This window comes from Oculina patagonica, chromosome 4, assembly GCF_052425735.1.
Source record: "Oculina patagonica isolate OP01 chromosome 4, crgOcupat, whole genome shotgun sequence".
In the NCBI taxonomy this organism is placed as follows: domain Eukaryota; kingdom Metazoa; phylum Cnidaria; class Anthozoa; order Scleractinia; family Oculinidae; genus Oculina; species Oculina patagonica.
Genome location: NC_135761.1, coordinates 53,041,247 through 53,055,082, shown reverse-complemented (window position 1 = coordinate 53,055,082; position 13,836 = coordinate 53,041,247). Strand labels below are relative to the sequence as shown.

At 39.6% G+C, this 13,836-nt stretch overlaps 1 protein-coding gene and 1 long non-coding RNA gene across 2 annotated transcripts; both read right to left on the bottom strand.

The window, feature by feature from the left end:
• Positions 1-3,209: 3,209 nt before the first annotated feature.
• Positions 3,210-8,231, bottom strand: LOC144647981 (uncharacterized). The gene has a single exon (XM_078507641.1). It carries the CDS (start codon positions 8,229-8,231, stop codon positions 3,435-3,437), a length of 4,797 nt encoding a protein of 1,598 aa, XP_078363767.1. The 3' UTR covers positions 3,210-3,434.
• Positions 8,232-9,985: 1,754 nt separating this feature from the next.
• On the bottom strand, positions 9,986-11,134 carry LOC144648845 (uncharacterized). Its single transcript, XR_013569787.1, has 2 exons — positions 10,797-11,134; positions 9,986-10,706 (listed from the first exon to the last, which is right to left on the bottom strand). It is a non-coding gene; the product is annotated as an uncharacterized LOC144648845 (long non-coding RNA).
• Between the last annotated feature and the right edge of the window lie 2,702 nt (positions 11,135-13,836).

Sequence of the window (13,836 nt, the reverse complement as noted above, 5' to 3'; positions counted from 1 at the left end):
CAAAACCGCTTAAAACAACAGAGCGATTTTTTATGTTTTAGTACACTCGTTGAGCAGTTAAAAAAACTCGAGTAGTCTTCTCAACCATTTTTATTTTTATTTTTTTTGCTTTGATTTCTCATTGGTTCACTGTGTTGTTTTCTTGCCATTAGTCATGTGATTGTTTGATTTTAATTTTTTGACACTCAAATGACAACCACTCTTACAACAATGTAAACGGCCTGACGCTCCCTACAATCCGTTCTACTAAGTCTTTCAATAATACTCTACCTTAGGATTTTCATTTTATGCTTCCGCCAATCATAACTACAATGACAACAATTAGCAAACCTTAAAACATGGAAAAATGTGTTATCCAACTTGGGATTATTTTCATCGAGTATCATCAACACGTTGCATCTCATCTACACATCTCCTCGGGATTTTGTGACAAAGAATCTGACTCTGCTTGGGATTTGATCTCTCACTCATCAGCAAATAAATTATAAATTATTTGCCTCGTGGAAAGCATCTGATCCGGCCCACCATGTCTGAATTCAGCCCATGGGCACACTTCCCAGCCACCCGTCTCCTCATCCTCGGCCTATCAGAGAGACGAAAAGCGGAAAGTAAAATTAAGCCCATTATAATATGACTGCAGTTATCTGTATGGAAAAAGTATCAATAATTTTAGTTACTAAAAACAGCATACACTAAGATATATCTTTTCAGCTAATCATTCCTGTTCGGGATCTGAAAAGACTTAAAATGCCCACCTGTGATCTATAAGCACGATAGTGTGGCTGGATCTAAATAAGAGAAGTGATCAACGTATTTTATGTACACTATTTATTTGTGTATACTGCATAAAAAGTATGCTGCATAGAATTAGATGTCATTTTGTAGAGAGCTCAGACCTTCCCCAGTTTTAAGCTCAACCCATGCCAGCAGCATTTCATCAGCAATTCCTTTTCGCATTGCAGAGCTAACAAACACATCATCTCTTTTTGATTAATTCTTTACAGAGAAGTACAAATATGCAACAAACAAACAAAGCGGGCTTTTCTGCTTTTTAACAAGGCAATTTATGACGGCCATCACAGATTCATTTCAAAGGAAAATTTTCTGTGGTTCGCTTTTGAATATGTCTTTAACACTGCTGATCAGAGTTGTTTAGCGTTGGGAAAAGCGTGCTGCACAGCACTGGTTATTTAGTGGAAAGCAAACTATGCGGGCTGATGTCCATGGTCGCTAGGCGAGGTCGATTCTGAGACAATTTGAGAAAATAAATGTTATTAGATAGTGCATGCATGATAATAGTGAGTTGTATCGGAGTGAAAAGAAGTGGAGAAGTGGAAACAAGTCAAATGCTCGGAAAAAAGATTTTCCGAGTTCTCCAACGAGAGTCGAACCCATGACCTTCCACAATACCGGTTGGAACGCTCTAACCACTGAGCTATGGGGAACTCATGGCCAATAAGTATTCGCTTTCATGAGAGTGAGAAATTACTCCGAGAGAGATTTGGCGAATGCACGGGAAGCTTAGAAAGTAATGAGCAAGAAAGGAAAAATTAAGCAATAATATGAAAACAAGTCTTGTCAGAATTGAAATGAAATGTTTCTTCAACCTTTCTTTTTTGGTTTATCAGTTTTTTTCCGCATAGCTGAAACAAAAAGATGTTGTTTTTCTAGTTACCTTAAGGTTACTATTGTTAGCGGTTACTATTATTAGCGATTTTAGTGAGTTGGGTGAAAATTGCTAAATTTAGTACTTGCTGAAATTTGTCACGGTGAAACTTAATGTGCGTTGAATTAAAAAAAACCTCCCCCTTCCCCCCCAAAGAAAAACAAAATTAAATAAAGTGGCACTGTACAGCCATATGACAACGTCGGAAGGAAACAATTAAGAAGGCTGGAAGAAAGCCGTGATCGCGGCGGCCATGGCTGGAAAGACGGATTTCCCTGACGAGGACCTATTTTTAAACACTTTCACTTCACCATGTTCTTTCTTTATACGTATACGATGGAATTGATCGTTCAATTCCAAGTGACTTTGTTCTTTTAATGAACATATATTTCCATCTCAGCTATATGTTCATGAAAAACCTGTTTACACGACATCGCTTATTTTTTTTAATTTTTGGAAAATCGCTAAATTTTATTTTTTCTGGACTGCGTAGTACTTCTCCGGAAGCAAACTGATAATTTTTATGTGCAGGAGCAGACTCGTACCCAGTCGTTACTCTTTTCTCGTTTTGGCTACGTTCGAAGAGGATGATGGGAAGGACGGAGAAAGAGTAACGACTGGCAGAAAACAAATCCAAGATGGCGGCCGATTTTCCCGCTAAAAACAATGCACTTGAAGAAAAGCCATTCCACTGCTGTTTTTTAGCTCGTAATCTTCCTTGACGGCATGCTAATTGCTCTGACAGTGTTTCCTGTTATTCTCGTGATGGAATCGTCCACTATTATCGGGTTAGTTACAATTCTCATATAACCCAAGACGATATTCTAAACGTAGTCTCCTTCCGAAAAATAACACTCAGAAGAAACCCTTTATACATGTCTGTCATTCTTTCGAATGAGTACGAGTCAAAGGTATTTAAGTTGATCGCTATCGCTGAATGTAATAAGGAGTAAACCTTGTTGAAACCTAGAGCGAAGGACACGAATTCGAGATTCAACACGATTCTACTACAATGCAAATATGCAGCTCAGCAACTCAAGCAGCTAAACTCTATGGCACAACTGTAACACAAGGGCTATTACATCACAAGATTACGAGAAAAGTAATAGGCGGCAGATAATTATTGTTGACTCGTTCTCAGTGTTTGTGAAGTTCAATGTATTCGAAATGTAATTCCACAAGTCTAGCAGTACTGTTGAAATTGTCGTGGAATCTTTTTACGTGAAGTTGGTAAGCTTATGTATAGTTATTAAAAGAGGTACTTCTGTATACTGGTCTCTATGCTTTTGTTTGTATATACATATACTATGAAAACAGGATTTCAAGCTATCAGCACACAAATTTCACAATATAAAGGTCATTCATACAAATTCCACAATATAAAGGTCATTCATAGGCTTATTTTATATTACCACATAGCAGAACTGTAGGTCTGCTCTACCTATACAATTCTTGTTGGTGCAGATGGTGTTGAGGACTGTATACACTCTCTCTTTGAAACACAACTTTAATCGTATCCTAATCCGCGTCAACCTTCGTTTACAACACTTCTCCGCATCTATTTTGATCTATCTCGCATCCTTTTTCCTTTCCTACTTCGCACGCATCATTCGCTTCTTCGACTGTTCAACTGCAACTCGATTTTTACAACACGTGTTCTAACATGACACCGAGCCATATTTGGCAAGTAAAACTACGACGTTCACGTGCAAACGTCACGCAATATCTCAACAAAAATAATGTCACGCAAACGTTCAATTTAAAGTTCCTACACACTCCCCCCTTGATCAGCGAGGAGCTGGTCAACATGGCGTCTTCTAAGATCTGCTTTGATTGCTGCAGCCCTTCTTGGAACTTGTCTCACTGGTACTTGTTCCACTACTTGGTTGGTCTCGATCGGTCTGGCATACACAGATGCTCTTACTTCTAATGGGCACAGCCCCTGTACTGGTCGGCTGAGGTACATCGGCTTCCCTTTCTTTGTCAACACTTTAACTTTGGCACCTCTGGTCTCACCATCCTTGCCCGTTATCAATTCTTCTACTTTGCCAAGCCTCCACTTGCCACGCGACACTCCTTCTTCGGCCACAGTCACCACGTCACCCACTTGGACGACCGTACTACCTTTTGGTAAATTTCTTCGGTGGTGTTCTCTCAATTCTGACAAATATTCTCTCTTCCACCGCTTCCAGAAATGGTCCAGCTTGCAGCTTAGATACTTCAAACGCTTGTTCAGTCCTTTCACAGAGACCTCTTCTTCTTCTTCGTCTCTTCTCGAAGGATAAGGTGGAAGCGATGTCAATCGTCTCCCGTGCATAAGATGTGATGGGTTCAATGGCTCTTCCGAGTCTCCTTCTTCGTAAACATAAGTCAGCGGCCTCACATTCAAGGTTCCCTGAACTTCAATCACTACTGTCGACAGTTCATCATAGGAAAGCCTTGCGTTTCCCAGGGTTTTTCGTAGGCACCTTTTGACTCCCTTCACCATTCTTTCGTAGAAACCTCCCCACCAGGGTGCTTTCTCTAAATTAAATCTCCACGTGATTCTCCTCTCGGTTAGGAAGGCTTGGACTTCTGGATGTTCGTACAGTAGTTTCAACTCCTTGGATGCTGCTTTAAAGGTCTTTGCGTTGTCGGATATGACAAGTTCTGGCACACCTTGTCGACCTATGAACTTTCTGAAACATCTAAGAAACGTTGGCGTCTCTAAGTCTTCGACAACATCCAAATAAATAGCTCTAGTTACTGCACAGGAAAATAAGGCAATGTACACCTTCTTCATTTGATTGCCGTTCCCTTTCACATACAACGGGCCGGCAAAGTCTATGCCAACCCTGGAAAAGGGTGGCGCTTGTTCCACTCTGAAGCTTGGTAACTGCGCGGTAACCGGAACAGAATAGGCAGTTCCTTCGTACCTTCTACAAACAACACATCTTCTTATGCTAAGCTTCACTGCTTGCCTTCCCTTGCTGACCCAAAACCTTGTTCGCAATTCTGCCAGCGTCTCTCTTACTCCTTTGATCCAGTACAAGGTAGTGATGCTGTCAGACCACATGTGTACACTGTTCACAGTAATCCTTGATTGCAGAGCCTTCTCTACTGCTTCCTTTAACTGCGCTGTGATTCTGGCGGCCATCAGCTCCAGACGTGCAATCACCTGTTTGGACAGCGGTGCCACTCTCGTTTTTGAAGCCATAAGACGCACAAATCGCCCGCTGTTCGTCACACACACTAGGTACACCATTGCACAATAAGCTCGATCACTAGCATCCCCAAACCCATGCAACTCATACAACACAACTTTCTCACAGATTCCGTCATAAATACAGCGTGCTAGGTTCACCGAACAGGCTTCCTTTAACGAGCTCAGCCACTTCCTCCATCTCTCTTGAAATGCTTCTGACAAGGGCTCATCCCAATCAAGCTTGCTCTGACAAACTTCTTGAAACATAACTTTCATTCCAACTGTCAGCGGACTCAACATCCCCAAAGGATCGAAGAACTTTGCAATTATCTTCAACAGATTTCTCTTTGTCAGCTTCATGTTTTCACACAGTTCAATCAGCGCATCAAATTTGAAGATGATTGTATCATCCACACGATTCCAGATTTCTCCCAGGACCTTCTGTTCCTTGTCTTTCAGTTCATCAACACCTCCCACAGTAGTCTTAGCATACGTATCGTCATCTTCTTTGAGGCTTTCTCCACACTGTTCAGTAGCTCTTGTTTCAACACGGTCATTTTGAATCTTCTTCATCAGATCTTCACTGTTCGAACTCCACTTCCTTAGCCTGAAACTTGCTTCTTCCAGTCGAGACTTGATCTTCTGGTAAAGTGTGAATGCCTCTTCGACACTATCTGCTCCTGAATTGAAGTCGTCCACATAAAACTCTTCTAGCACCTTTCTCACAAACTCTGCATCTTCATTCTCATAGCTCTTGAGATGATGTCTAAGGGTTGCACTCAACAGAAATGGAGAGGAACTCACTCCAAACACTACTCTGCAGAACCTGTAGACAACAACCATCGGCTCTTCTTTATCAAGGTCGTCCATCCATAAGAATCGTAAGCAATCTCTGTCCTTCACATCAACTTCAATGTTCAAGAAGGCTTTTTCAATGTCCGCTATCAACGCGATCCTGTTGCATCTAAAACGCACCAAAATGTCAAACAACAACTGTGTGAGGGACGGCCCCACATGCAGGCAGTCATTCAAGGAAGGCTCCTTTTCATCAGCTCGTGATGACGCATCATAAACTACTCGCACTTTCGTTGTCTTAGCATCTCTTCTGATAACCGCATGATGTGGTAAGTAGTGGGTTCTGCCATTCTCACCCACTTCTAAATTAGTCACAGCTTCAATTACACCATCCCTCTCTTGTTCTCTGATGACTTGATCGTATTCTCTCAACAGTTCTGGAACTCTCTTTAATCTTCTTATCTGAGTGTTCAACCTCTGAAGACTATTTCCATAATTCAGCGGTAATTCTTTGTGGTGCTCCTTCCATGGCAAGCCCACAATGTATCTGCCATCCTTAAACTTAATACTCTTCAAGAAATTCTCATGCACACTGTCTCTCTCCCTGATTCCTATGGAGTCAAAGTCCCATAGCCTCTCAAATTCCACTGTGGGTGATTCTTGTACTGTCTCTAGTACAGCTTGATCCTGGATTTCCAGAACATGTGTGACCAAGTTTGTCCCTGTGGTCAGTTGTCGCTGCGGGATCTTCAATGGACCAGACAACACCCATCCAAGGGAAGTCAAGATAGCAACTGGCTCGTCTCTCTCCCCCCTTACTACATCACCCTTCATAAACTCCCACAGATAATCAGCACCGACAAGCAGATCAACTTCCAAATTCTCCTCTCTTGGGCAAACATCTGAAAACCATAGCTTGTTCAAGTATGGATGGACCCTTTTTGCCTCTTCTATATGCTGATTCTGCAGTGCCTTGCAAATGACAGGTACCTTAAACGCTTCAACTTGAACACCATCTTCTTCGAAGAGATGTCCCACATGGAGTGTGACAAGTTCTCTCTCTGTCACCATTGCTTGGGGTTGTCCAAATGTTCCAGTTTCCATGATTGTGCTTCCTATGCTCTTCAGCTGTAACATTTCGGCTAATTTCTCACTCACATAGGACCTCTGACTACCAGCATCAAATATCACTCGAATCTTACATCCTTGTATCTTTGTAACACCGCTTGTACTCGCCATCGCCTGAGCTGTTTGTAACACAACCCGTGCTCTGGAATTTACATGCAATGTTGCACCAGTCTCCGTCGGTTTGTGTGATTCACTGGATATTGCACTTCGTGAGTTTTCGTTTTCCACTTTCGGCTCTTTACACTGGTTGTCGCACAAGGCTGGGTGATGCCACAAACCACATTTGCATTTCTCCTTACACTCACAACAAACTGCTTTGTGTCCCCGTTGAAGGCAAACAAAACAACGCCCAAACCTTTTGGCAATCTGCTTCCTTTCACTAGGACTGACTATCTTCCTGCAGCCAACATGTTTGTGTGGCCCCAGGCAGAATGCACATCTATTTTCTAAACCCCCAGGTGCAAGGAAGGTACTTGTTGACTGTCGGTCAGACTTCTTGGGACCCGAAGGATAGGTCGGGGATACGCTTACGCTCGTGCACCTCTCCCGAGCAGTAATCTCATCAATCAACTTCTTCAACAAATCATCAAGCTTCCACTTACCATCCTCAACTCCACGAGACATTTCCAGCTTCACATCATCCGGCAATTTCGACAAGAGAATTGGTACCAGCAATGTCCCATACGAATCAGCTTGAATCCCCATACTTTGTAATCCTCTGATTTGGACTTCTATTTCACCATACAACCTTCGGAGTCTTCCAGTGTCTTTTCCATTGTAAACCGGGGATAATTTCACTAGTTTGTCCATGTGTGCGCTGATTATTTTCTGCTCGTCGCCGAAGCGCTTCTTCAAAATGTCAATAGCGGCGCCATAATTCCCTTCTGTCAAAGACAAACCCGCAATGGCCGTGCTCGCTTCTCCACCCAACAAACCTTTTAAATACGTAAACTTATCGATCTCCGACAGTTGACGATTCTCGTGGACTGCATTCTTGAAGGCATCCCAAAAGCCTTGCCACTCAGCAACGGATCCATAAAACTTTTTCAGTTCGAGTTTTGGCAGCCTCGCTCGTACAGTTACGGAGCACGTGCTCTGCGACGGCGGCGTTTGAATATTTTGTGCTTGCGACGAATTGGGATTTTGCTCGCTAACACCTCCACACGTTCGTAGAAAGGTATCGATCTTCTGCATACCTTTCCTGACCTCTTTTCTAAAGTTGTTTGCGTCGGCGATTTCTTGTTCAATGTCCTTTTGTTTCTCCAGCAACACCAGAATTTCCTCATTCAGTTTCGCGATTATCTTCATAGTTTCTGTCAAATTGTCTTTCAAGTCTCGCAGGAGTGATTCCTTTTCCTCGGACTCTCCAGCAATTATCCCATCAATCGTTTCAATTTCTTTCACAGCATATCCTCGATGTCCCTTGAGAATTTTTCGTTTCTTTTGCAAGTCTCCCATCTCAAAACCTCTCACAATTATTCATGCACAATCGCTGCTGTCAAAACATAAACACGTCGGTCGCAATCGTCTCTCTTCTTCACATCGAGCTCGGAGGACCACTTGTTGAGGACTGTATACACTCTCTCTTTGAAACACAACTTTAATCGTATCCTAATCCGCGTCAACCTTCGTTTACAACACTTCTCCGCATCTATTTTGATCTATCTCGCATCCTTTTTCCTTTCCTACTTCGCACGCATCATTCGCTTCTTCGACTGTTCAACTGCAACTCGATTTTTACAACACGTGTTCTAACATGACACCGAGCCATATTTGGCAAGTAAAACTACGACGTTCACGTGCAAACGTCACGCAATATCTCAACAAAAATAATGTCACGCAAACGTTCAATTTAAAGTTCCTACAGATGGCAGCTCACTTGATATGATTATTTATCTAGAAGCTTGGGTTCAATTTCCAAACAAGGACATGGTTTTGTGCTCCTTTCTGCTCTTAATAATCATTAGAGCTTATAATTAAACCATATATAATTTGTGGAAACATGTGTTCTTGAAATCCATGTTCCATATATTCTAGCCAATCAATTTCATGAAGAGGATGAGTTTATTGTTTAGCAAGTGTCTATTGTGAAGTTCTTTTGGTTTTCCACAATATTTGAAATTATTCTTGTTTTAGCTTCCATTGAAAACATGCATGCTAACAAACATAGCAATTGTCCCTAAACTTTATTAGAGTTATTTTTATTAATTTACATTAATTCATCAGTTAATTCATTACAAACAATTTCTGTAGAAAAATCAATTTCCCTAATTACCATTTTCATGTATCTTGCAATATTATACATTATCATAGTAATTTTCCTTCCCCATATGAACCCAACTCCACACCAATATTATTATAGTAACTCTTACTTTGTCAACATGTTCTTATTTACTAACATATCAGTAACAATATTATACATGTACTGTAATGTGTGTCACAAAAGCCTTTGGCTTGGGAATTAACAAAAAGGGCACGAGATTTGTCATCCGTCTCACTATCCCTGAAATTATCCATGGAGGATTACTTCCAGAAAGCAGGTCGTGATCATATGCCCTGAACATGCATTCTCTTCTATAGGTTTGAGGGCAGATCAAGTATTCTAATCTCCATAAGCAGAACAACAGACTTGTACCAAAAATATCTTAGATAGTGAAATACTGCATGCTGAGCCATTGCTGTAGATCTGTCATACTATGATAGGGACAGTGACACATCACAACCATGTGGCAATTTGTGTGATAATTGCCAGAATCCAAATCTATTGGTAGCTAAGATTATACTGAGCTAAGTGTGCAAGCAAGATGTACTAAAAAAAACTTCCAATGCGATATGGGCTGGGAAAGGACAATTTAAAATCTGAAGAGCAAGCCATATGATTTTTTCAAGGGAACTTGAGAGATTAGACAGAGAACACATCTGCACCATTTTTAACACTGACCGAAAAAGCATACCAAGTCAGGAATGGAATAGGCACAGTTGTTTATAATAAACAAGAAAGAAAATACTAATATATACCTGGAAAATAAAGAGAAAACAATACACCTGTGAAATGAAAAGCTAAGAAGAAAGTGCTAAAGTTTGCTGATTCTTTGTTTCCTAGTCTATTGTCCACTGTGTAGTAGTAATTAAGACTAACTATTTCTCAGGTATATTGTTTGTACTAAGCCATAACATTAGGTAACTTGACAACAGATATGAGAGTGACATGATTCTCTTATGCAATTTGATTTTATTGTTTAAGCCATACAACACTGGAGATGCTGAGAGCCTCTACTATAATATGTCAATTCAATACTAATTAAAAGTGGTATCACTTTCTGTCATATCAAAAGTATCCAAAAAATTCAAACTTTTGTCGTGATGACTGTCCATATTAAAAGAAAAAGAACAGATTGTGACAAAACTGTAGTAAGTGCATTTCCCTTTGTCTCAATACCACTACCGGTACTATCTAACTAACAGAAATTGCATAGAAAGGTTAACCAACAAAATTTTCTAAGTTTAGACAGAAATTGTTGTGCAGAATTTCCACAGAATTTGGGAGAATGGACTGAACAATAAAAATCTTTCAAAAGGTATCTATATAACATACCAGGATAATTTTCAGCTAATTCTTAGACTTATACTTATACAACTAATAAAACCATATGACAACCAGGCTTAATGCAGCTTAATGCATTGACAAATCATTTTTGAGATTTTTGAAAATATCCCTTATGCAGAGAAAATTTTGGTTCCAATAATAGCTATGACTAGTCATAAAGAGCACAAAATAATTGTTATGAGACAGTCTTCACTGGTCACAAACAAAATGATGTACAATTACAAGTCAAATTAGTAGGCTTGTACTTGAAGCCTTCGTATTGTGAGCTGTATGTTGTAAGAGAGTTCTTCTACTTGATTCTGAGTGTTCGTCACGTCCGTCATCGTCTGAAAATATCAATATAGGCTGGAATTTACACAATGATCGTACTAAAAACATAACCTATTCCAAAATAAATGTAAAACATTGCCACTTACCCTCTAAATTCAGCTTGTGGAAAGATATATCCAGACTCTCGACGTCAACTGTCAGCTGCATCCGCCATCTTGAATGGCAGACTTAGAAAATGTTGTATTAATTCAACAAATATGAGCTGTATAACGTCCAAACTTGATATTTAGTCTTGAATATACTACTCAAGAAGAAAGAAGTCTAAAAAGTTCCTCAAATCGGCTGTATATTGATGCTTGCAAGAAATGTCGAATTTGTGCAAGAAAATTTTGGTTTTCTGCCAGTCGCTTCGCAAAATAAGTTCGTCCTTCCCTTGATGCCTTGCACGCCGCTCAAAAAGCAAGAGAAGCGACTGGGTACGAGTCTGGTGCAGGAGTGCCTGATCAGGATTAGTAGAATACGCGGAGCCGGGGTCCCGGGGTCCATGAAAAACGTGGGGTCCCGGGGTCTGAAAATTAAATTTAAAAAAAGCATAAAAAAATCTCTTTCTGGCTAAAAAGAGAAGTTTAATATTTTTCTGTTAAAATGCGTCACCAAATTTGGGATCTTCGTGACACCGGCCCCGCGCTTTTCACATACCCCATACCCCGGCTATCAAGTTGGTTACAAGATTAGAGACACTGGAAGCCATTTTAGTGCAAACATGGCACGATACAGAGGCTTTTCATTGACGTTCATCATTTTACTTTTATCTTTTCGTGACTTATTTAAAACTACTTTTCAAATACTAAATAACAACTGTACTATTCGCATAAATGGGTTTCCATTTTCAAAAGAAATTATTTTGATGTAATAAGACTGATGTAAATGCATATTGTTGGGCTCGTGGCATTTTGTTGGTTTTCTTAAATTCACTTGTAGTATACCCTACAGAAGAGATCAAAACTCCAGCACGCAGTGAATATAAAAGCACTGAACACCTCAAAATTTTTTTCTCATTTTTGATATGTTTATCACAACGAAGAAATGTAAAAAGCAAACTGAAACATCAAATGTCTAATTCAAGAACTATCCTCACTTTCAGAAGATTTTTCTAATCAGCGCAGGACGAAGACATTTAAAAGGCGCTACAAAATAAGCTTACCATAAGATTTTTTTTTCCCCGGGAATCTGTTTTTACTTGCAAGACATTACCCTTGTGTTATATAAATGACACAGCTTGTAGCTTTTCAGTTCGATCCAGGTCAGCCGAAATAAAATTAATGTATAATTTCCAATTGCAATGGCACCACAAAAAAAACTCAAGTGTTTTCCTTCTAACGAAAGAAAACATTTTTGTCTCCTCTGTATTTAAAAGTTACGAACGAGGCATACTCCTATTACTACACCCCTCGCTAAAAGGACTTTTACCAAATTTTCTTTCCGTCTCATTTCCTTTTATTATTGTAGGATATACAGTTTTTTACATTCTTGGTTTTGCCAAAAGGTTACTGCCAAAAGGTTATAGCATTTGGAGGAAGAGTTTTACAGCTGTGAAAGAAATAAAGATACTTCATTCATAGATCACAGAGCTCTCCCTATTGCATTGCGCTGTAGCCTAAAATGAACGTTTCAAATGGTTTAAGGTGGCCCGCGGGTATTTATGAGGCTGACAGTTCCTTTTTTTAAGCGCGTTTTAAAACGGGAAAACGTGAAGCGATTGCTTAGATTTTTGAGAATCTGAAAGAATAATGCTTATATTATATAAAATGATAAATTTTATGGCGATCAAACGCGATTTGTTTGAGTTATGAGCGATTTTCGGAAGCCTCCGTTTTTATTAAAATGCGATTATTTTTAAAATGCCATGGTGAATTTTTCTGTAATTACCCCCAAAACGCTGCAAAACAGTTGAAGTTTACTCACAACAACTTACAGGAAAATCCACTCCGTAGATTTCCTGAACGAGCGACATCTTTATTTTGCATTTGAAAACTGTTGTGTTATGCGTCTGACTTGACCGTCGCATAAATGTGATACTTATAATAACCCAGTACCAGCCAGTTTTGAGGCTGATGTCACCTTAATCTTGTGTGTTAAAGTTAAAAAGATCGTGTATATACATCAAATGTTAGCAGTCAATAAAGATGGATGGTTTTCAGTCGAATTTTTGAAAATATCAAACTAATGACGTTATTTCAAATTGCGAAAAATTTGTCGATTTGTTTTGCTTTTTTTTTTAAAGCTGCTGCTAGAACAAGATATTGCAAAGGTTTGTGCCAAGTTTCGGCGTATTTCGTTCATACGGTTTGAAGAATTTCGGTCGCAAGGTCAGATACATTTGCTTTCCAAGTTCTAATCGCTTTGTAAACCTCGCATTTCGAATGAAATTATTCTGTTGTTGTTCGAAGAGAGGTGTTACTTCCAAATTCCGCACGATCTTCTGCCGTCAGGGAATACATGTGCAGGAACAGTAATTGTCATTTTAGTAGTAACTATTTCAGGCTGTGTTGTTTCCAAGCGGCAGAAGACCATGCGGAATTTGAAAGTAACACCTCTCTTCGAAAACAACAGTATAATTTCATTCGAAATGCGGGGTTTACAAAGCGACCAGAACTTGCAAGGCAAATGTACCTGACTTTGCGACCGAAATTCTTCAAACCGTATGAAAGGAACAAGCTGAAACTCGGCACAAACTTTTGCAATATCCTGTTCTAGTTGCAGCTTTTAAAAAAATGGCAAAACAAATCAACAATTTTTTTGCAATTTGAAATAACGTCATTTGTTTGATATTTTCAAAAATTCGGCTGAAACTCATCCATCTTTATTGACTGCTAACATTTGATGTACAGTGTACCTTATTATAGGAAATTAACGCGAATTTCAAACTTTCGCGTTAATTTAAGTCGCGTTAATTTTTGTTAACGTTAATTTCCCCGCCGTTAATTAAGTGGAGCGTTAATTTCCATGACGTTAATTTCCATTATTTTGGCTTCAATATTTCGTTAGAGTCCAGATGTTCTTGACTCCAAGGAAAAAGCATAATTTTATCTGCCACTATCATTGATACTGTGAAGAACGCTCAAAGTGGGAAAAGTACCACGAACGTTGTTTTCGTTTAAGATAACACGCCTACAAGTGTTGAAT